The sequence below is a fragment of the Capsicum annuum genome, chromosome 11 (assembly GCF_002878395.1).
Source record: "Capsicum annuum cultivar UCD-10X-F1 chromosome 11, UCD10Xv1.1, whole genome shotgun sequence".
In the NCBI taxonomy this organism is placed as follows: Eukaryota; Viridiplantae; Streptophyta; class Magnoliopsida; order Solanales; family Solanaceae; genus Capsicum; species Capsicum annuum.
The window spans coordinates 233,212-255,437 of NC_061121.1; the positions used below are offsets into that span (position 1 = coordinate 233,212).

At 36.9% G+C, this 22,226-nt stretch overlaps 1 protein-coding gene across 9 annotated transcripts; it reads right to left on the reverse strand.

Annotated features, from left to right (window-relative positions):
- Positions 1-507: 507 nt before the first annotated feature.
- LOC107847820 lies at positions 508-21,590 on the reverse strand. Of its 9 annotated transcripts, XM_047399269.1 has the most exons (27): positions 21,306-21,584; positions 21,115-21,189; positions 20,906-21,018; positions 20,693-20,814; positions 20,055-20,153; positions 19,917-19,985; positions 19,682-19,816; positions 19,531-19,608; positions 18,791-18,849; positions 18,492-18,651; positions 15,882-16,046; positions 15,661-15,745; positions 14,597-14,836; positions 14,417-14,511; positions 14,272-14,314; positions 13,308-13,465; positions 11,718-11,828; positions 11,440-11,508; positions 11,186-11,329; positions 10,660-10,734; positions 10,405-10,581; positions 10,196-10,281; positions 8,435-8,489; positions 6,322-6,447; positions 6,090-6,203; positions 2,849-2,965; positions 508-880 (listed from the first exon to the last, which is right to left on the reverse strand). In XM_047399269.1, the coding sequence occupies exons 3-27, from the start codon at positions 21,006-21,008 to the stop codon at positions 815-817; spliced, it is 2,751 nt and encodes a 916-aa protein (XP_047255225.1). In that variant the 5' UTR covers positions 21,009-21,018; positions 21,115-21,189; positions 21,306-21,584; the 3' UTR covers positions 508-814. The 9 variants fall into 9 exon arrangements, 8 of the variants coding, with proteins under 8 accessions (XP_047255225.1, XP_047255221.1, XP_047255219.1 ...); XM_047399265.1 differs by having other exon boundaries at positions 21,115-21,584; XM_047399263.1 differs by having other exon boundaries at positions 20,693-20,819; positions 21,115-21,584.
- Positions 21,591-22,226: the final 636 nt, after the last annotated feature.

A 22,226-nucleotide genomic window follows, 5' to 3' on the forward strand; every position in this document is an offset into this window, starting at 1 on the left:
TAGTAATATTTTTACATGGCTATGAGCACAAAAGCTTATTACTAAGTTAACATCCAAATGTGTCGTTTAAAAAATAGTTTTTTTTAATTTTAATGTATCCAAATCATACTGAAAAACGAAAGTTTAGTTCACAGATGGGACATTGATTAGATTTATCATCTTCATCAAATCCTTTTTCAACCTAATCTGAATAATGATATATAATCGTTACACATATTATTGCCGATACACTTCATATTTCACATTCCATCCTTGTCCACAGCCAATTTTTTGCAGTTATGTTTACATTTACTTGCAACAACATACCTAATGAAGTGGAACTACGAGAGAACTACATGGATGCGTCGAAAGAAAAATAAAAGTTCGGAAACTGCTATTCAACTGAGAAAAGTAACTTTACCCCTCAAAAGCTCTCCTATTTTTCTTTCTCTGAACAACCCAACAACCCAGCTTTTAAAATTACAAGAGTTAGCTGGAATCTACACCAAAACACATAAAAATATTTACTTTTGATTAGAAGACTTTTGCAAGGATGATTATTACTCTACGTATGACTTGAATTTGTTGAGCAGTTGCAGATTAATATTTACAGAGGTAGAGCCACAAATCATTACATTTAAAGGGTATTAAATCGGAACTCAGTTAGAAGTAGATCAGTCACGCAATAAAATGTGACGATCACAAAAAACTATTGTTCTTTTGTCAATGCCTATGGTTAATTTTCAAATGATCATGTCAGTGATGGTCAAGCATTAGCTTTGCTGAATCAAACTTTATAACATTTACTATTGCCTCTTCCTCTGGTAGAGAATTACTATTGTCTTTTCCTCTGGTAGAGAGAATAACCAACAAAAGCAGACATAAAAAATGTCCATATAACCTGTGAATGATATAATTTGAGTCAGAACTAAAAGTTTTACGGAAAACGAGGGAGTCAAATTTTAATAAGAGGTCTTAAAAATATGGCACATAACAAAAATATTATCAATAATGTAGAGTTATTTTTTTTATCCAGTCAAGTACGGCAGGGCCTCCCAATCCAAGAACCCAATCAGGAATTTTCGTTCCTCTTTTATGATAATGAATAGAACTGTTGTCCCGCGTAAGCCTTTGGAAGCAAACAATCGTAAAAAGGAATAAAGAAGTAGTCTAAGTAGAGCTAAGACAATCCCGTGTGTTTGATCTAGTGCTCTCACTTGCCCCCAAAAGAAGCATGATGGATCATTGCGACTGTGCATCAACTATCGCGCACTAAACAAGATAACTATGACGAAGAAATACCATATTCCCTTATCGTCGAGTTGTTCGATAGATTGGGGAAGGCCTAAGTTCTTCACGAAGGTAAATTTGCGCAAAGGATATTACCAAAAGCGCATAGCCGAGGGAGATGAGCCCAACACCATTCCAGAGGCACCATCGGATCTGAAAAAAAAATTACATGGTCGAGGCGCTACAGCAGCTTGGAATTGACGCCGGGCCCTTAATGAGGTTGTCGCCTAGGAAACCAAACCCTGACTGGATCGACCAAGTTCATCAGTTTCCAAAGGGGTATAAGGTGCCTGAGTTTGTTCTCTGGGACTCACACGACACAGCCTAAACTCAAGTTACGAGTGATAATTTAGTGACCGGTGCCAAATCTTTCCATGGATTGCTTCTTTCGCCTCTTTCTCCGTCGAAGTGCCTATGATACCAGTTCATATTTGGTTACTCGAAGCTAATGTAGAGGCAGCTACGGCAGGATCCGTCATCTTGGCATGAATTGCTTTAAAATTAGGAACCTACGGGTTTTTAAGATTTTCAATACCCATATTTTTTGTGATCGGAAATGATGACTTGAAGATTCATTCGACAGAGAAGGGTGTCTTGGTTGCCGATACCGAGGTTGAATGAATCATTCCACCTGGCAACGACAAAAGTGGAGTTTGGCACAGGTCAAAAGGGAAAACAAGGAGGAATTCTACTTTGGAAAGGAAAAGGGTAGTTCCAAACGAAGGACCGAAGTTGGCCTTAGGTGTAATAAGACTCCCAGTTACTGCGCGCGATCATATACTGAGGTGCTCCCGCTGGTTGTTGGAACGACACGAGCCGGTCGGGTCTCGATTCAAAAAGATGAAGGGCCCAAAAGTCTAAATAGGGGACAGATCGAAAGATGATCCGTCCTTTCTCCCCCTTTCGTCATAAGGCATGGTTCGACTCCGAGAAAGGAATTACCTGTGTTTAGGTCCCTACTAAGCTAAGTAGAATTCATGAACTATACAAAGGCTCTTTGAATACGTTTTCCAAAGTTTTTAGCAAAAACAATTCTCAACGCCCTTACGAGGTAGTGATGAGTCAAACTACTCGTGTTGGCATGGAAGTCAGCCCGGTAAACTGATTCCATTTTGCTACTAGGTTTCCAAACCTTCCCCTGAGTTCTAGAATCTATAAATACCTTTTCAACTCAAGAAATACTAAAACTATTTAGAGTTGGTATTTCTAACTAAGTTGGAAGGAGGGCTTTGGGCAAAGAGCAACTCGAAAGTACTTTACTTCAGTTCCAGTACTGAAAGACGTGACTTCAGGAGTGGATTTCGGAAGGAAAGACTTCGTTTACTTCCTTCAAATTGCTTATGTAAGAACTAGAACTTGTTGCAGGGGACAAAACTGTGGATGGCAAGGTTCTTTATCAATGATGCGGCATTACCGCAGTTGTATGTACTTGCATTTTTTTTCTGTTGTTAGCATGCTTTGATGGCATAGAATCAATAGTTGGCACGCACAAAACAGAATAGAAAGAAGGGCTCTTTGAACACTCTGCGTGTGTATGTGTGTGTGTGCGCAGTCAAGAAAACAAGGGAAAAAGAAATACCGTATTAATCATTTGCCATCGTTCAAGCCTTTTAATTCTGGACTGCATGTCTTCAATTACACCATCCAATGGGGAAATCTCTCTACTGGGTGAGGACTCCGAAGATGAACTGCTTCCCTGTTTGCAATATACAAAAACACTAATCAATAAGAGACTGACTGAACATTACACTTGATTTCCTGCAGTAAGCTCAACCTAGATGTTTTAACTGCATCGAAACATACCACAACCTCAAAGTAGTATGTGAGTGAGCTCAATCTACATACTATAACACTGTAGAAGCATCCATAATGTCAAACTAGTTAATGAGGGAAATACGTGGCGTATCACAAGAAGGCATATATGATTCACGAATTAATTGGAAGCACGTGAAAGAGCTTCTTTACTGGAATTGTCAGGCTGCATCATGTGGCTTTAGTTATTAAAACTTGGTACTCCTTCAGCAATTGTCTTAGGTGTTTTGTATGATGGAAAATTTGAAAATGACTTATTTTCTGGAAAATGTTTTTGGCTGTTCGGTTGGACAGCTGAAAACATTTCCAAAGAAAATTTTAGTGAAGAAAACAATAGATTTAGCAAATTGGATAATGTCTGGATGGAAACTTAGACCATTAAAGATTGATAATTATTGGTAGGAGCAGTGATACGAAATTAGAGGTTGGTATAGTTGTGAAGGAAAACGGCTTCTGCCCAAAGTGAGGAAGTCAATTTTCCATTTGTTGGAATGTTTTTCCGTCATACAGAACATAATTTTAAAATTCCCTTTATCTTTTTGGCAAGGTTTTTCTTTTCCCATGGTGAACAGGGGGAAAAGGGAAAAGACCAAAAGGAATATCGAATCTGACAAGGTGTATAAGTTTATACTTCTACTCAAACTGCATAATGCATTGAATTTTTGAAACACTATCATATGCTTTATCATGGACAACTCCGTGAATATACCTCAAGTGCAAAAAGGAAGCTATCAAATTTGCATTAGCTTATAAACTAAGAGAAAATTTTGGAAGTCAAAGTAAGTTTCATATACCTTCTGATATATTATCCGACCCAAACTACTTCGGGATTAAAGCATAGTTAATTGATTTTTGATTAAATGATAAATTTCTTATTTTAACCCTCATATATCTATAACAATAGATGATAAATTTAATTTAACCTGGTTGACAGTTCTGTGCAGTTTTCCTTCATTAACTACTACCTTTATCTGCTTCAGCCTTTACCTCTCATATCAAGTTAATCATCATTGATGCTAGAAAGTGCTAATTTGCATACTAAAAGAAGTGCACTAAGATAAAGTCCTTTTCCTTCATTTTTGTCCAGCTTTAAACTAAGGAAACATTTCCTAAATTTCAAAATGAAAATGAGAGTTTTGGTCACTCAAGGACCATACATTCTTTTGTGCTTTTGGACCTTGATTACTGTTTCAGTGTTTCTTGCAGTAATAGACAACAGCAACCGCAAGCTATGCCTCAGTCCCAAACAAGTTAAAAATTGATTATATGAGTTCCTCGCTGCCAAATATTATTAAAATTAAAAAAAAAATACTAAAAATTCTTTATATTTCTACTGGAATATTAAATCTCTGAAATGCTAAACTCCTAGAAAAGCATGACATAAAATAAAGAGAGATCTCCTACAAAAATCGTTTTTATAGAACAGGTAAACGTATTTTCATTCATAAACGTGGCCAAAAAGTTAGCTGTATACAAGGGTTATAACAAAAAGTAAAGAATCTACAATACTAAATGATTCTCTACAAATTCCACACAATCTCCTCCACAACTTGGAATTCTATGGGTGCACCAAAAGAAAATAAGGGACCAAAGGTTACTCCTCAATTGAGAAAAGGTTGATTTTACCCCCTCAAAAGCTCTCCTATTTCTCTCTCTCCATACCACCCACATCAACGCGAGTGGAACCATATTACATGCTCTGCGTCTTCTCCTCCTCCCGCTCTTCCAACTAAACATGTTCCTTCACCGTTCTTGGCATTGCCCATGAAGTACCAACCTACCTAAGAATATTCCACAATAACCTCAAGGAAAAATCACAATGAAGAAGAAAATGATCTGATATAAAGATCTTGTTCTTCCATTATACCTTACCTTTCGCTAAATTTGTGTGGATCCCAAGAATTCGAGTCAAACTTCATTTGAAATGATTTACCCCTACCTTGTCCACATTTAATACCCCTTCCCTTACCATGATCTTACATCTACATATCGGTGCATTTGGCGGTCATGCAAGCCATGACCATACCATCTCAAGCGACCTTTCATTTTATCCTTGATATGTACTACTCAAACCTCTCTCACAAATGTAACCATTTCTAATCTTGTATGACCGTACATCCATCTTAGCATCCACATCTCTAAGACACTCATCTTGTGGATATATTGGACTTTAGCCATCCAACACTCATCATATAACATTGTTGGTAGACATCTTTCAATATCAAACACCCCATGGTAGTGCTCAAGATTTACAACAGCATACCTAGTATATTCCCACAAAGTGGGATTTGGGAAGGTAGAATGTACGTAATCCATATCACTACCTCAAAGGTGAGGTAGAGAGGACAAAGCTCAAGATTTAAAGCATAAAAAACCTCATGGTCGAAGGCCAAAAATGTTAATTTCCATATTAAAAGAAAAAGTTAACCAAGAAGGAGTTTTATATAGTTTGAAGGAAAAGAGAAATAATAAAACACAACAAAACAAGCTTGGAGGAAGACAGAACTATTAGCAGGATTTCTAGTGCAAACCAATTTCAGCAACCATTATTTAACTGAGAAAACCAATTCCAACAACCATGTCCAGACTATTGTCAAAGTCAACCAGTGGGCCTACCATTATTAATCCAATAGCCCAATCAAGTTTTCAGGTTAACAGTTAAGTCATATCTTGCAAGATGTTGACAAAATCCTATATCTGTATCAAATACTAACTTGAGCCGATTTCCATTATATGTTGTAAGAGTGGAAAATAACACTAACAGCATAGTTGAAGACAAAAAATTCTCAGTAATGCATGAACAATGAGAAACACAGAAACAAGTAATCGAAGTAAATATTAGCCTCAACCACTTCCAAGTTATTAAACCATGAAAGGGAAGAGCATAGATTATCATGTATATAAGCCTCAGTACTTCTGAAGCTCCCTTCTACATTCATCTCACATCAATATATCAATCAAGAGAAACCACAAAATTTGAGGTATGCCAGCCCACCAAATAAGATTACCTGAGATTGAATGTATTCCACAAGTTCTTGCAACCTTGCAGCCTGCTGGGAATGGACACCGCTTGAACTTCCCTCAAATGCAGGCAACCTTTCTAGAACTAGTTGAAGATAACTCTGTGAAGAAATTTAGAAAAGTAAGTTATCAGTTTGGACTATTTCTGGCGTTAGAACGTCCATCAGATAGTAATAGCAATGTCAGGTAAGGAAAAGAAAAGAAGTCGGAAGTCAAAACCTTTGTGGTATATGAACCATCTAGTTTAAGTGCTGAGCCAGCGGCTGCCACCACCTCTTTATTAATCCCTTTAATTTGTATGTAAGGACTAGGCACATCTTGAAGATGATCAACCTCTACAAGAATCTGAAAAGAAGAACCTTTTACTTCACAGAAACCGAATCGCTGAAAAAGTGTAGCTTAATACTGTTGGTTTTATAAAAGATGGTGGAGCAGCAAAAATATTAAAAGAAATTGAAATTGTCCCTCAATATATTTCTTAAGCATCGGAGGGTTTTAAACAGCCAATTTGCAACAAAAACATATGCATAATTCAATATTGGAACAAACTAAAATATCTCGACAAACTAATCTATCCAATAGAAATTTAAAATTCAAATTCACCCTAAACTAGCAACTTATTACTAAAAATTAAGTGCAGCAACTAAAAAGAAATTTCAACACTCCTTTGTTTTAGCTACTGCAATTTCTTCTAAAAAAAATTGCTTTTCAATTTCTACTTTGGAGGTTGATGCTGAAACTTTTGACTGTTTTTGAACTTGCACATTTTTTAGATATTGATCTTCCTCTTCATCTTTCTTTTCCTTCTCTTGGTTTTATGCTTAAAAAATACGCTCAATAACCTTGTCTTGTCTGAAAGCTTTTCTGAAAATGCTTTACTATGTACAATGATGGGATTTGCAGGGAGTGTTTGTGAGATCGTTCTTCTCATTCTCACCGCCAAATTTGACAGTTCTCGTCGGTAAAATTTGTGGGGTATTGACATTGAGATTGTTGCTTTGCATGGTTGAAATTATTGATAGAAATGTTCCTCACATGTGGAACAATACGATATTTTGGAAGGAGGTTGGACGACAAAAATTACCACTGTGCCCTACGGATGCAGTTTGTGGAGAAAGGGATGGGAAGAGTTAACTGCTAATGTGATGATTCGAGTTGGGGATGGAAGGAGAGAGGTTTTTCTGGGAGGCGCAGGTGGTGCAGGGATAAGACTTTGAGCATTACATTTCCAAGCATTTACAGTATCTCATGCCAAAAGGAGTTGACAATCCAACAAATTCGAAGACTACAAGATGGAGAAGTATTTTGGAATCTGATATTTAGGAATAGGAGAACCTTTCGAGATTGGGAGGTGGCGGAATTTCAAAGATTGATTATTTACTCCATAACCAAGTATACCACGAGATAGTTGATTTATTTACTGCACAACCAAAGTATACCACAAGATAGTCAAGATGTATGGAATTGAGGGATGAGAAGTAATGCAGGGTCTTCTGTTAAGTCCTATTATGAAAAGGTTTTGAATAGAGAAGACTAAAGAGGTTGCCTTTCCTTATAGTTCGATTTGGATCACGAAAGTACCAATTGTGTTTTTTCACATGGCTAGCAGCTAAAGGGGTCATCTTGATGGTAAATCTAAGGAAGAGGAGAGTCGCTTATGTTAGCTGATGCGTCATATGCAAGTGTTTGGGTGAAGATGTTGACCACCTACTTATTCATTTTCCACTTGCATCAACACTATGGTAGAAAATTCTTAGATGGTTTGGTATAATTATGGATGATGCCAGGTACGGTGAAAGAGCTAATGTTCAGTTGGAGCTTTGGTAGAAGGAGAAGATGCAGAACTTGAAAGTTTGCATCATTATCACTCTTGTGGGTCATTTGGAGGGCAAAAAATAAGAGAGCAGTTAGGGAGTAGAGAATGTTATTCAGTTATTAGTAGTATTCTATCCCTTATATATTTTTGGTGTACCCATAAGGTTCCTTTATAAATATAGCAGATTGGACGGTGTTTGTAGAAAACCATCTCTTTCTATAGGTTTTCAACTTTTGGTATACTTCTTGTTTAGGGCATGTATTTAGTCCATCCATAAATAACATCTGTTACTTTACTGGGAAAAAAAATGTTTGAGTTAGCTTTAAGTGTTCTCAGTGGGTTTTTCGCCCGTTTAAGATATAAATTGTACCTCACACAAAGAGATACGCGTCTTGTATTCCATAATCATTCAAGTCATCAATGCATCTTCATTTTCTCTTATTTCTCATAGAAACAATAGACAAGTCTTCAGTGCGTTTCAGTTTGATAAAAAAGTATCCAAGAAACAGAGAGTACCTTTCCATCTTGGTAGATATAAGCTGAAGCCTCAATATATGCGACTGCTTGATACCTGAAATCAGAAGTTGTGAAGCATAAGAATTTGATTCAAGACACACCGACTGGGAAATAACCTGCAAAAAGGTATAACTGCGGATTAAGAGCCAATCTATATTTGGATTAGTGTTAAGCTTACTAATAGCCCGTTTGGCCATGAGAAATTTCACTTTCCGGAAAAAAAATTCACTTTATGCCAAATACAACTCCAAGTTGATGTTTGACCATGAGAATTCCAAATACAACTTGGAGTTGTATTTGGAAAAGTGAAAAACAATCATTCTCTCACAAAAATTCAAAAACAACTCCAATTATTTTCATGGACAAACACAACTCCAACTCCAACTTCACTCCAACTCTAACTTCAAAAATTTTAGTTTTCATGGCCAAATGCCCACTAATATTAAGAATGTGGCCCCTTTTCAATACCAACATGTCCATCAAAGTTTGAGATGGTTTGAAGAAAAACTTCTGGAATGAACAATGGATAGGAGACAATAAGCTGAGAATTTCTTCCCAGATCAATACATCATAAGCTACAAAAAGATGCCACTATTCTCTCAGATGTGGAGCCAAGGATAGAACCTAATTTCCAGAAGGCCTTAAATGATTGGGAGGCTGATAGAGTAGCAAGTTTGCTTCAGGTACTGGACAATGAATAACGTCCATGGAAGTGAATTTGGAAAGTCAAAATTCCTCACAATGTCTCCTGTTTTACATAACCCATGAAGTGCTACAAAGAAGAGCTGTAGTGTGGCCAAGAGGCAGAGGTCAATGGTCATTTATTCTTGCACTGCAAAACAGTTGTAAATCTGTGCTATGTTGCTTGGACTCACCAAAAATGTTGCCGTACCCGTGTCAAATCCTCCAACATTTTTGAAGAGTCCGGGCAACATAGAATCTATGGAACGTGTTCCTCTGTATACTAGCGATAAGGTGGTAATGCCCAAGACTACTGGAAAGGAATTGGAAGAAGAGTGGCTAAGGAAGATGGGTGGAAGTTTGTCCCAGCATGCATTTGGTGGACATTATGGAAGAAAGGAAATGCAAAATGTTTGAAGGAAAGAGCAGTAGCATTCAGAAGATCAAGATAGATGGCTTAGACTACTTCATTTTTGGTGTAAACAAGATATGGTGGGGGAAGTAGAAGCGTTAGTTTATTTCAGGCAACTGTGAAGTTTTAATTTTTTTGAAGATACCCACTGTGGGTTGTAAGATCCCGCCTCATCAGTTTGAATGAGGAGTTCTGCGAGTAAATATACAGTTACCTTTAATTCACAAAAAAAAAAGGAAGTGTTAAATAGGAAAAACGGATAGAAGCAGAATATTGCAGAGACATTTAGTATTTCCTAGGGTCATTTTGAGAAAAGTGAGGCTGGGTTTGTTATCCTTTCGGCAATCTGTATTTTGTTCCTTTTTTCTTGCTTTCTCCATGCAATTTGAGGGCATATCTAGTAAATAGGTTGCACTCAGATTGCATCCGATTTCTGAAAAGAGGTATTTTATTTACTCATCATCATAAGAGGAAAAAAAAGTGCGATAAAGCTAGGCCCAACTATTAGTGAGAAAAAGATGCATTAATGCCCTGAATTATTGATTCAACAAAAGTGTACACATTATCAACCAAAAGCAAACGAAATTATGTAACATGGAAATGAGGGTATGCATGAACAATAAATGGCATGATAAAAACTAGCTTCCGTTGTCAAATATTCCACATACCCAAGATTAAGGAGCCCTGCAACAGTACTTATGCTGATATCGAAGTCCACTTTCGGCTGAATAATATAATTTCCTTCTCTTATAGGCTTCATATGTAGCAGTAGAAACATAAGCCAGTATGGTCAAGCATTTGCACATAATTTTCAGAAAAGGGAACTGTACAGCATGTCCTTTGATAAATACATTTGTATACATTTCAAACCACACACCTCGCGTATTAGCAATGCGAACCTTCCTTCACATATTCTGACTCTTATAGAATCACTTTCTGTTAACTGACCATTGGCTGGTATTCCAGGAAGCCGCAAGTATATATCAATAAAATTCTGGACGGAACTACATATCTTGGTAGGATCAAGAATTCTCAAAATGTCTTGATATGCCACCTGTAAACAGTCTGCTAGTTAAAGCAACAAACAGAAATTATTCTGGTCCTTCAGAGTAGCAGAAAGGAAGCAACTGACCTGTTTATTGCTTTTCAGCACGAACAAGGAACTTTCAGGGGACAGCACAGGATCAAAATCATTTCTGATTTTTAGCTGCAGAATGGTAAAGGAAAAGCACCATGAATATTGCGAGCAATTTACTAAATACCAGATATCGGATTTCTGGTGCCACTTTATGTCAAAAGGCGTTTTAATTTATAGTATAACACTTGTCTCATGCACTGTTATTACAAAGTATAAAGCCATTTGCACCATGAAGTAATTATATAGTACACCAAAAAAAAAATGAAGTAACTACATTCACATTGTAGCCATGCAAAATTGACATTATTAAGAGTTGATGACAAAAGAACAATTACTCAAATTTCTAGTAGCAAGTTCTGCTTGATTCAAAGGAAAAATTGCTCAAATTTCTAGTAGCAAATTCTGCTTGATTTAGATGATCTTTAAGTTCCAAAGCCCAATTTATTGCAAAATTTAAACTATCTAGTAAAAACTATGTCAGAAATGTGCAAAGCAAAACATATTTCCAGAATAAACTAACATGTGCATGGACAAGATGTGGTTCAATGTACTGTTGAAACATTGGAAATACTGTTGTCATGATTTCATTTTGGGACATAAAGCAGCCAACTCTACTTTTATCTCTTTGAACTCGTGAAAGAAGATGTGAATGAACACCTCCAACCTGTTCCAAAATAGGCAATAAGATAATTGGTGATGAATTTCTTAGCTGAATACTTTCATGAAAAAGTGAAGCAAATTTGATATTATCATGTATAACATCATCATACTTACAACAGCAATCCACAAATCCAGTGATTTTCTGATGTCAGGGTGCAAAGCATAAACACCTTCAAAGATGACCTAGCCAAATCAAGCAAACCTTACTCAGCTCGCCTAATTGGTATAGAAGGTTAAACAGCAAAAGCCAATAGCAAAATCAACAATAAACTTCACAATGTATAGAAGGAAACCAATTGTACCTTCATTTCTACCTGATTCGACCTATATCCTCTATTTTCTTATTTAGATCGTACAACGACTTACTCGGTAGAAGAAAAATCAGAACATACCACTCCACATTCTTCAGAAACTTCAAGCTCCTTGAAACCACTACGAGCACCTGTTTCAAGGTCAAAGATGGGTATTTTTGTTCTTCGGCAATTTCTGATGTCACTGATATTCTACAAATCGCAAAAACAAATTCAGGAACTGAGAAGAATGACCAGGGAAGGAACAGCATATAGGACTAACACAAGTTATGCCAACTACAGGTAGTCCAAAATTATTACCCAAAAGAAAGACTTCCAAAATAGTTCACTCGGTTTTTTTGTAGAAAGTATTAAGTGCTCAGCCTTTTGACTAAGATCATATATAGTATCTGCTCTGATCATTTCTTTTCTTAAGTAATACATCATTTTAGCAATGTAAGTAGAACCTGCAATGGATACTATAAAATGAACAACAAATTACAAGCTTCCTGAACCAAAAGGAACTCAGTGCAGAAGAGAGTAGGTCTTTCCGCTCTGCTATACATGGACTACAATGCCAGATGAGAAACTAATTTGGCCTTAGGTATTGCATCTATCGCAAAGACAAAAACAAAATTCTTGATTTTGAAGAACTTCTCTACCAAATAAAAGTGTTCATAAACTGGAGAAGGTTTGTACTAAGACAACTAATGAAGCCCAATACCCAAACAAATCCCCTTAAAAGCATATAGGATCTACTCAGTGACATATGCAAAAGAGGAACAGACATGTTATATAAGTGATAAACCGCAACAAGAAATGTAGGAATCAGTAAGAAAGTTGAAGTTCCCAACCCAATGATCACCAATAAGAAGCCAAGTGTAGCACTGTAAACCTTTACTACCAATATAGAGATCAACTTAATGGCACATGAAAGCATTGGTTTTTTGTTTCACTTCTATATCAAGATTAAATAAAATTTATTGAGTAGTCATAAAAATCCTTGAAGGGGAGCCTTGGAGTAACTAGTAAAGTTGCAGCCATGTGACCTGGAGGTCATGGGTTCAAGCCTTGGAAACAGCCTCTGGCAGAAATGCAAGGTAAGGCTGCGTACGATACACCCTTGTGGTGGGGGCCTTCCCCGGACACCGCGCATAGCGGTAGCTTTAATGCATTGGGCCGCCCTTTTAGTCATGAAAAATCCCCTAATCCGATCTAGGTTGATCCATATGTTGCTTATCCTCCAACTTGGAGATTACTATTTTGAGTCTTTCAGTCAGAACCTTCTAAATTATCTTATAAACAGAACTAATAAGGCTAATATGCCTGAAATCTCTCAACTCTCTGCCCATTTCTCTTTCGAATAAGAGCTATATAGGATGCCAAGACCTCTTCTTCTTCAACGGATCTTTGTAATCATTGCTTCTCTTCCTCATTTATGCAGGGACATTCCACAAAGTTAAAGTCTGGCCCACATCCACATGACATTTCCCAAAGCAAAACCCTAAGACTTGAATTCATTAATAACGCATATGAATCTATTTGAAGGACTTTGATAGGGAGAAAAAAAAAAAAGAAAAAAAGGACTCTGTTCTTAACCTTACTCACCTTCCCTCTTCACTCAAAAGTAAAAAAGCAGCTGCAATTTCAAGAAAAGATTACAGCAGAAGAGAAGGAAAGACGGTGTTGTACCTTTGACAGAAAACCGAGATCAAGCGAGCCAAAATCATCATACTTAAAGTCCTTTACATGTTCAGACTTGTAATAGCTTTCAAGGGAAACAACTTCACAGCCAACAATATTTGCCATCTTACGAGCCAAACTCGTTTTCCCAGATCCGCTCGGACCTCCTACAATGGCAACAAAAGGCGGGGAAAAGGGGAAGATAAATAAGATGCTACTCAATATAAAATATCTTGATTTTTTAATTCAAGATACCTAATGAGAATTTTGATTGAAGATCACTTCTCAACATCTCCTAACCAAAGGATCCATTAGTAGTATGGCAAAAACTATATATACTAGGAACCAAATTACCATCAGACACAAATTCATTGTTTAATAACTATATTTTTCATGATCAAACTAAAAGACTGACATTTTTTAATTACAGAAAATAAGCATGATATCCCATTTGGTTTCTAAAATTAGCATATTGCCTCCTTTTGGTATTGAAATTGGCTACCAGAAACCTTCTGATATTGAAACCATCTGTTGCCTCGCCCTCTTACATGTAAACACTGAACACATTTTAATGCAAAAACTAAGATAAAGGCCCTAATACCCACCAAAAGTAATTCTCTACTATTTGAGAATGCAGAATAGCTTTATTTTGTCCAATTTATATTATTCAATCTTGTAAAGATTTAGACAGTTTGATGATGTTTTATGGAAATAGAATGTGCAATTGCGGTTTAGGTATGATACAGAGAGGACAAAGGGAAGCTCCCAAAGCCGTATGGCGGTAATGACACTTTTTCCCCTCTTTAAGTATAGCTAACAAGTACTATCGAACAACATACATCCTTAGTACTTGAAGTAAACTTTAGCAGTGCAAAAGATCTGGATAATTAGAAATCACGGTTGCTTCAGTAAGATGAATTTCAGCATATGTTGGGGAAAGGGGCAGGAGAGAGAACTTTGTTGTTCATTGTACCAATTCCAACTATAACTGGAAGACCCTTGTTCTCCAGCAAAGCCTGCAAAAGAAACCAGTATAAATTCCTGTTCGTGAAAAGAATGAGTAGATATTCTCAGATATCGATGAAAATGTTAACTATAGCTAATCACACAATATGAACCTGGATTGCTTGAACAGAAAGAAGTAATCCTCTGTCTAAATCATATGAATCAGGCATGGGCGCAAGCTGCACGGCACCCCTGGAAGAAGTAGGATCTGTTGCTGTTTTATGAGCGGAATCGAAAAAATGGACAAATGATGACATGTAGGTTACTTCTTGCTGCTAGTAAGACAAACATACCAATAACAGAGCCATGAGCAACTGCTGGATCCAGCGAGATAAAATGCCATGTTGCTAACACAGGTTCCATTTTGGACTTCGTGGGGGAACGCGTCCAAGGCTGGGATAAATCTTCTAGCCGGTTAACCATGTTTGGACTAACACGAAGTGGCTTTGGAGCTGCGATCAGCCTCTCTTGGTTGCTAGCAAACACAGCATTTGGTGCATTAGACAAAGGTGGTGTATTCAGACGTGGTACCCCTGCGAGTGCAAAATAATTTATCATAAAGCCAATATCTGATTGTTGAAGTCACATCACCAATTATGAACAAGAGTCTCACAGCCATCCTAAAGTTAGTGAATAACCAATTAAGGTAAACTTTTGCCATGTTTAAGTTTGTGGATCCCAGGAATCATAATTAGGCAACATGCATTAACACTATCCCATGATATTCTAGCCTGTGATGATATCAGGAACGATAACTTTTTAGGATTTGCTTATACTATCCAATTGTTGCAATGAATTTTCCTTTTTCACCATTATCCTTGTGAGAACTATAAATCTTCTAAGGCTCGATAGACCCCTACGTGCCAAGGGCATAGTAGAGAATGCATGTCATCACCCCCTTCTTCCACAGAAGAATCATGTCATTCACATACTCTGGTTGCAAAACGTAGGGATTTAAAAGAAATTCTGTGTATAAAGTCAATATCAAAGAGCTCTTGATGCCACCATAAGCAAGCAACGGTCAAAATATTAGAAGGTAGCATTCCCTCAACCATTAATTTCCTAAGAAAATCCCTAAAAAAATGCATAACGCTGCTTGACAATTTGTCATTACAACTAAAAGTTACGCCAAAACCCAAAACAAAGGAAGTCCTATCTGTAACATAATGTTTGAAAAGATAAAACCCAACATAATCCAACTCCAAAATCTTTTATAGATTCACAAGCACTCTGGATTCAGTAGAAAAGCCAGATTCATTACTATAACCGACCAAGAGTTTAAATGATTAAATTTTGAACTGACAAATCAATTGGCTACTCTTAAAACTAGATATGATTTAGTAATCCAAGAGACGACCTTTCCTCTCCAGAACCATCTCTAGATATGATTTAGTAATCCAAGGTCCATTAATACCCATCCTTGATGCTTCAGCTCCAACCATCTAAAAAGGACAGTATGAAAACAAAGAAGAAGAATACAATGGGTTAGCCATCCTATAAGCAGGCACTTCAGAGAAGAAAATAAAATGATACATAAATAAGCAGGCTCTTCAGAGAAGAAAATAAAATGATACATACTTTCCGATTTACTCCCCTTAAAACCAGATATGTCTCGCCTAGCGTATCGATGGTTTCCAGTGAAAGTGAGAAGTTGCCCTCAACAACCGATGTTGATGCCCTTTTGTAACTTACTACTACATTGTATCCCAAAGTCAGTAATCCACCCAGAGTCATCCGTCCAACCTACAAAAATTTCAATATAGTAAGAGTAGAAACAATGCTTTTAAGCAATAAACAGAAAGGATTTTGCTACGAAACACTAAGGATTTTGCTACGAAACACTGACGTGAAATATTAAGGCGACTAATGAACCTAGATCATCCGATAGAGAATGGTAATGACAGACAATTCATGTTGAAAGAGATGTATAATTGAGTTCATTAAAATTCATTAGGATCACTCTTATGCAATAAGAAACTAAAACTACATCCTTTACCACAGTCCGGTCAACAACATATCCATGGAACAGACAGTTCTGATGACCTTTACTTTTCATGAAAGCTTTGCTGCAGTTGAATAAGTCTAATATATGATCAGTCCTTAGTTGCATTTAATTGCAATTGGTGACTACACTTTCCTTAGGTCACAAGTTAGAAAAGGTTCCTCCTCGAGCTATTACAAATATTTAAAAGCCACATAAAAGGAAAATGGTTGTGTAACCAATTGAAAGTCAACAAATTAACCAATACACTCCTGCAAGCATACTCATGTTCTAATCTGTTCTTTTTTTAATTTGTATCAAGTAAAAAGTATATTCATTTATACTGGGGAAAAAACTCGTATACAAAAAAAAAAGAGAGAACCTACAAAACTAAATGGTTCTCTACAAAAGACATCCATCAATACAAAAAGCACCTCATGGGTGCACCAAAAGAAATTAAGGATGAAAGGTTATTCTTAAAATGTACAAACATAATTCATTTCCATCAAAAGTTCTCATATTTCTCTCCAAAACACTCACATAAGAGATAAAGGAGAAATATCCCACGCCATCTATCTTCTTTTCTGCCTTCTAAAGGCTCAACTGAATAAAGCATCCTTCAACATTCCCAGCGTGGTCCACAATAATCCAAACCATCTCAAGATCCCCCACAAAGATTGTGTGTTACATGGCAATTTACAAGAAGGTGATCTACATCCTTTTCGCGACTTTCTGCACATAAAGCACCAACAGATATAGGCAATCCTACTCTTGCTTAAGCTTTGGACTGTCAAGATTGCTCCTCTAGCCATCCACCACGAGAAGAAACATACTTCTCTTGGCATCCTAGGAATCGAAGAAAATAAGTGTGTGCAAAGAACCTAATCTCCAGCTAGCGTCTTAACATAAAAAGACTCAATCAAGAACCGGCCGCCAATTGAGACAGTGGAGTCTGGAAGGGGGTCTTTGTTGAGAAAGGTTAATACTCTTTGAACTATAGTTTTGGATCAGTTCAAAAGTCTTCCAATTGGTGTCTCACTAGTGTGTATGCCCCTCATACACAAAAATGAGAAGAAAGAATGTTGGGAAGAAATTGCTGCAATGAGAAGAATCTGGGATGGTCCTTGGGTCAGTTAAGGGGATTTTAACACAAACAGATACACGGCTGAGAGAAGGGGTGCCACTAATATCATGTCTCATTTTTCTGAAAGGATAGAAGAAATAATTGCATGATCCACCTTTAAAAGGGGGGAGATTACATGGTTCGGGGGTATTAATCATAAAAGTGCAGCTAGATTGGATAGATTCTTCTATTCAATGGAATGGGAAGAAACTTCGAAAGATATAAGGCAGAGAACTCTACCCAGAGTAGCATCTGATCATACACCAATTATTCTGGAGTGTGGCAATTAGGATCATAAGAGGTCCTATTTTACATTTGAGAATGGCGATTGGGAGTAGAAGATTTTCTGGATTTGATACAAACCTGGCGGAGTGAATGTGTAGTGGAAGATTGTCCTGACTACAAGCTTAGTGTTAAACTTCAGTTGCTGAAAAAAAACTCCATATACAACGGTCAATAGGTGTGTGATATTATGATGATTGACCGCACTGAATATTGAAGAAGTAAACCTAAAATCATACGGGGAGTCGTTGCTAGGGTTTCAATGTAAGATCAGTGTGTAATACGTGGGCTAGCCGCACAGCGAAGTGCGAACCCTGCGGCAGACAAAAGTCAGGTGTTTAAGCGAATAATGGTATAGAAGCTGGCCCATTATCCTCTCGAGTTTTGAATTCACTTATCTCAGGGGTTTCTCGATTATTAAAAAGACCATGTAGAGAGTCTGAAAAGGCCTAAAATCTCTCAAAATCAATGTGGACTAAGCACAGATAATACCAACCATTTTGATTAAGACTTGTTTTATTTACACTTACAATAGGTCTGGTGTTTGCATAAGTCTCTTTATCCAAAATAAGGACCTTTTAATTGTAAATAGGCTTGTATATTTGTGTAAGCATAAGTGTGAGATTTAGAGAACCTCTTACTTAGAGAAAATTCATGTTTTCTTAAAAAACAAATTGTTTGGTATAGGAATAAAATGGATCTAGATAGAATATAACACATACAGATGATTTGTATGACTAATCTTAACTAGTTTAAAATTGAGAAATAGATCATTAATTGAATACCAGAATAAACCACTTACCTCAAACTCAGCTTTGGGCCGAATGATGAAATTTTTGTCAACTATCCGTTGATCACCCAGAGAGAGATAGTATCTGATACCCGATTGTCGTACCTTAATCCAATCATTAATGCGTGCTTCTTCATTGGCAGAGGGAGGTCTTAGGTACATCTCAATAAAACTACGAACAAAGCCCCAGAAAGTCAGATGTGACTATCATTTACAAAGAAAAGTACAAGCACATTGGAGGAAATAGTTCCTATAATTTGTTGTGCCAATAATGCCGCAGTGCTAGGAAGAACCTAAAGTGTAGAACTCACTTGTCAGCTTGTGCTTCCTTTCCATGAAATACATGAGATGCATGCTCACCTTCGATTTGCTGCACTAGGGGAATTTAATTAGAGCCAGATTGATGTTTCTTCTACAAAAGACGCAGGCAGTACATAAAGGTAGAGTACTCTAAGGAACTATGAAAAGTTCAAACGACTTAAACAGGATCTTTCTTGGATGACACCATCAAACAAGGACACGCATCTTCATATTAAACATACGGCTCGCAACATGAATAATCCTAAGCAGCATAACCTTTATTTTGGAGAAAGTAGTCTCCTAAACTGGAGTTCTATTATACAAAAAAAAACACTGCCTCCTGAATTATCAGATTAATCCCCTAAGTTGGATAGGTTGTGCATTTAACGAGTGACTAACTGGTGTCAATAAAGGGCAGTCTGATGCACTAAAGCTCCCGCTATGCGCAGGGCCCCACCACAAGGGTGCATTGTATGCAACCTTAGCTTGCATTTCTGCCAGGGGTTGTTTCCAAGGCTTGAACCCGTGACACCAGTTCATATCCAATATAAAAGGCACGAAGCAGCTACGGAAAAAGTTTTATCATTGGAGAGGGGGTAAACTACGATCAACAAATGCTGGGCACCAATGTAAATGATCATGTCAATGTGCCTTTACATATTGAGGTGGTGTGTACTAGACAATCTCTCTCGTGAAAGTAGGAGCTCGTACCATTAATCCATAGAGTAACATTTAGAAATTAGAAGTGAACCTTACACACCTCACTTTTGCATTTGAGCTTGTAGATTGGCTCTCTAAATGATGACACAAAACTGTTGTTAATTCTAATCTGCATAAATACATAGAGATCAAGAATAAGATTTTGTAAGAAAACAAATTACCACAGGAGACTTCAAATTTACCTGAGCATGATGAAGGTCTGGTTCAATATGCTTCCGGAACAGAGGGAAAATACTGTCGATTAGGGAATCCAGCGAGCAAGATTCTCCTATATCGTACTGAACTTTAGAAAGAAGACTGAAGTGAACACCGCCAACCTAGTGACAGATACACAGTAAACTATATTTGCATGAGTCATATAGAAGTAGTTGCTCCATCGTTATACAGAATGCTACAAGAAAAGATATTAGATTTTACCACAGCAACTCGTATATCTAGCAAAGACCGTAGTTTAGCATGCAAAGCATAAGCACCATCAACTACTACCTATAGAAACAGTGATCATCAAAACACAGATATAAAAAGGACTGGTAAACAAATAGTAAGCATCCTCACCACTCCTGATGAGCTACTTTTTATTGCTTTGGTACCAATACGTTTTCTCCCTTGGAAATCAAACACTGGGATAAACGTATCACGGCCATTTATCAAGTCCTAACCAAAAAGGAAACAAACTTTAAAGTGATCAGATAAAGGACCACGACACAATTTTAAGGAGATCAAACTGTTCTAAAATATCAGGTCAATTGAGCAATTGGTTAAGGATATCGATATATTCCAAGGCCGTTGGCACTGAAATGTACAGACAACTGAACTTTCACAAAAAAAAAAAATCATATCATCCTTAACCAGGAAAAAAAAGAAAAAAATGAGCTAATTTTGGGCCTCAAATCAGAGAGCTTTTATGCATTTAACCCAACATCATCCTCTAAACAGAGGGGAAAAAAGAAAAGTAAACTATTTTGGGGCTCAAAGCAAAGAGCTTTTATACATATAACCCATTTTTGGGGCTCAAAGCAAAGAGCTTTTGTACATATAACCCAACATCATCCTAACCAGGGGAAAAAAAAGAAAAGTAAACTATTTTTAGGGCTCAAAGCAAAGAGCTTTTATAAATTTAACCCAACATCAGCTGTATTCACCTTTTGTTAGATAAAAATGGAAACTTGGAAGAAGAGGAAAAAAGAGTATACCTCAAGATTGTTGACAAGAAGATCAAAGTCAATTAAATCGATATCATTGCCATCATCGACTCCAGTACGATAATTTTCCATAGATACAACAATACAACCAAGGACAGATGCCACTTTCTCCGCTAAGCTTCAGAAATGATCGAATTTCACATGATTATGACAAGCAAAGCAGCTAATTAGTACTCATTAATAAAAGTAGAATGATTAGGTTACCTGGTTTTGCCAGAGCCACTAGGGCCACCAATGCCAACAGTAACAAGAGCATTTTTCTTAGAACGAAGCTCTTGAATAGATTTGACCAACAAGTAATAGCCATGATCAAAGGACTGCAACATAACATATATTGAGTAGACACAAAACTACAAAGCAAGTATAGTGAGTGAGTGAATGAATGAATGAACTGAAAGGGGCACGCAGCATACGAGGTGAAGAGGAAGGGATTGGAGAATGGAAGGCTGTTGCTGTTGCTGTTGGCGGCCACCTTCTTCAAATACTCGCTGCACAACATCATCATCCATATTAATCTCCAACAATAACAAGGCAAAGGATTCTACTTTTGGGGCAAAATTGAAGGGAGAATTGGAAAAGGGGATGGAGAAGATTGATTGCTTACTTTGGTGGGTTAGCTTTGTACTTGTAAAGTAGTTAAGTACAAAGTAGTAGAAAAATGAACAGATGAACATTCAAGTATGCGTGTAAATTTGAGACAAGTCCCTTTTTTTTTTTTTTTTTTTTTGGGGTCAAAGGGAAGGTATTGCTGGTTAATTATCCTTCTCAAATTATTTGCTAATAGTAGTAGTATTTTCAAAGCTGAAAATAGGATTTATTGGAGTTTAACTTTTAACAGAAGACATACCCAAGAAGGGGAAGGGAAGGAAAAAACAGAACAATTTGATTAGAGAAATGAGAGTGCAAATATTATAGCAAGGAGTAATAAATTAGAAATTCTAAATTTAAACAATTTGCTTGCAATTTAAGCCTTGAGAGATAAAAAATGACGAGTTTTGAAAAATGTAATGATCAAACTAGGAGGTAAATTAATTGAACAATCGTTAAGCTTTGATATTATCACACTTATTTGGTATGCCTGAATTAAGCGAGTTAATATTAGAAAATAAACTATACTTTTATGAGCAAGTTATTTTCTTATTTTGGTTATATATGGACTCAACACAAATTGAACAACTTCTCATTATAATCATACACAACTGAGTAAACATTCCACCAGATATATAAATGATATTTCAACTCCGCTAGATAATAAAGAAAACAAGAAGTCCATAAGGTAATACTATAAACTAGTTATTCGAAAATCATAGATATCACCAAAACACCACGAACAAGAGACTGCAAGAACCCACATGCACAAATACGAAAAAGAACTCTTCCCTACTATTACAAACGTACTCCTACTTACTAACCATCTGCCCTAATTCGTGTTTTCCACACCTTCCTAAGAAGAGTCATGCCCTCTATAAGCTATAACTATTTCAATGTCATGCCCAATCACCTCCCTCTAATATTTCTTCGACCT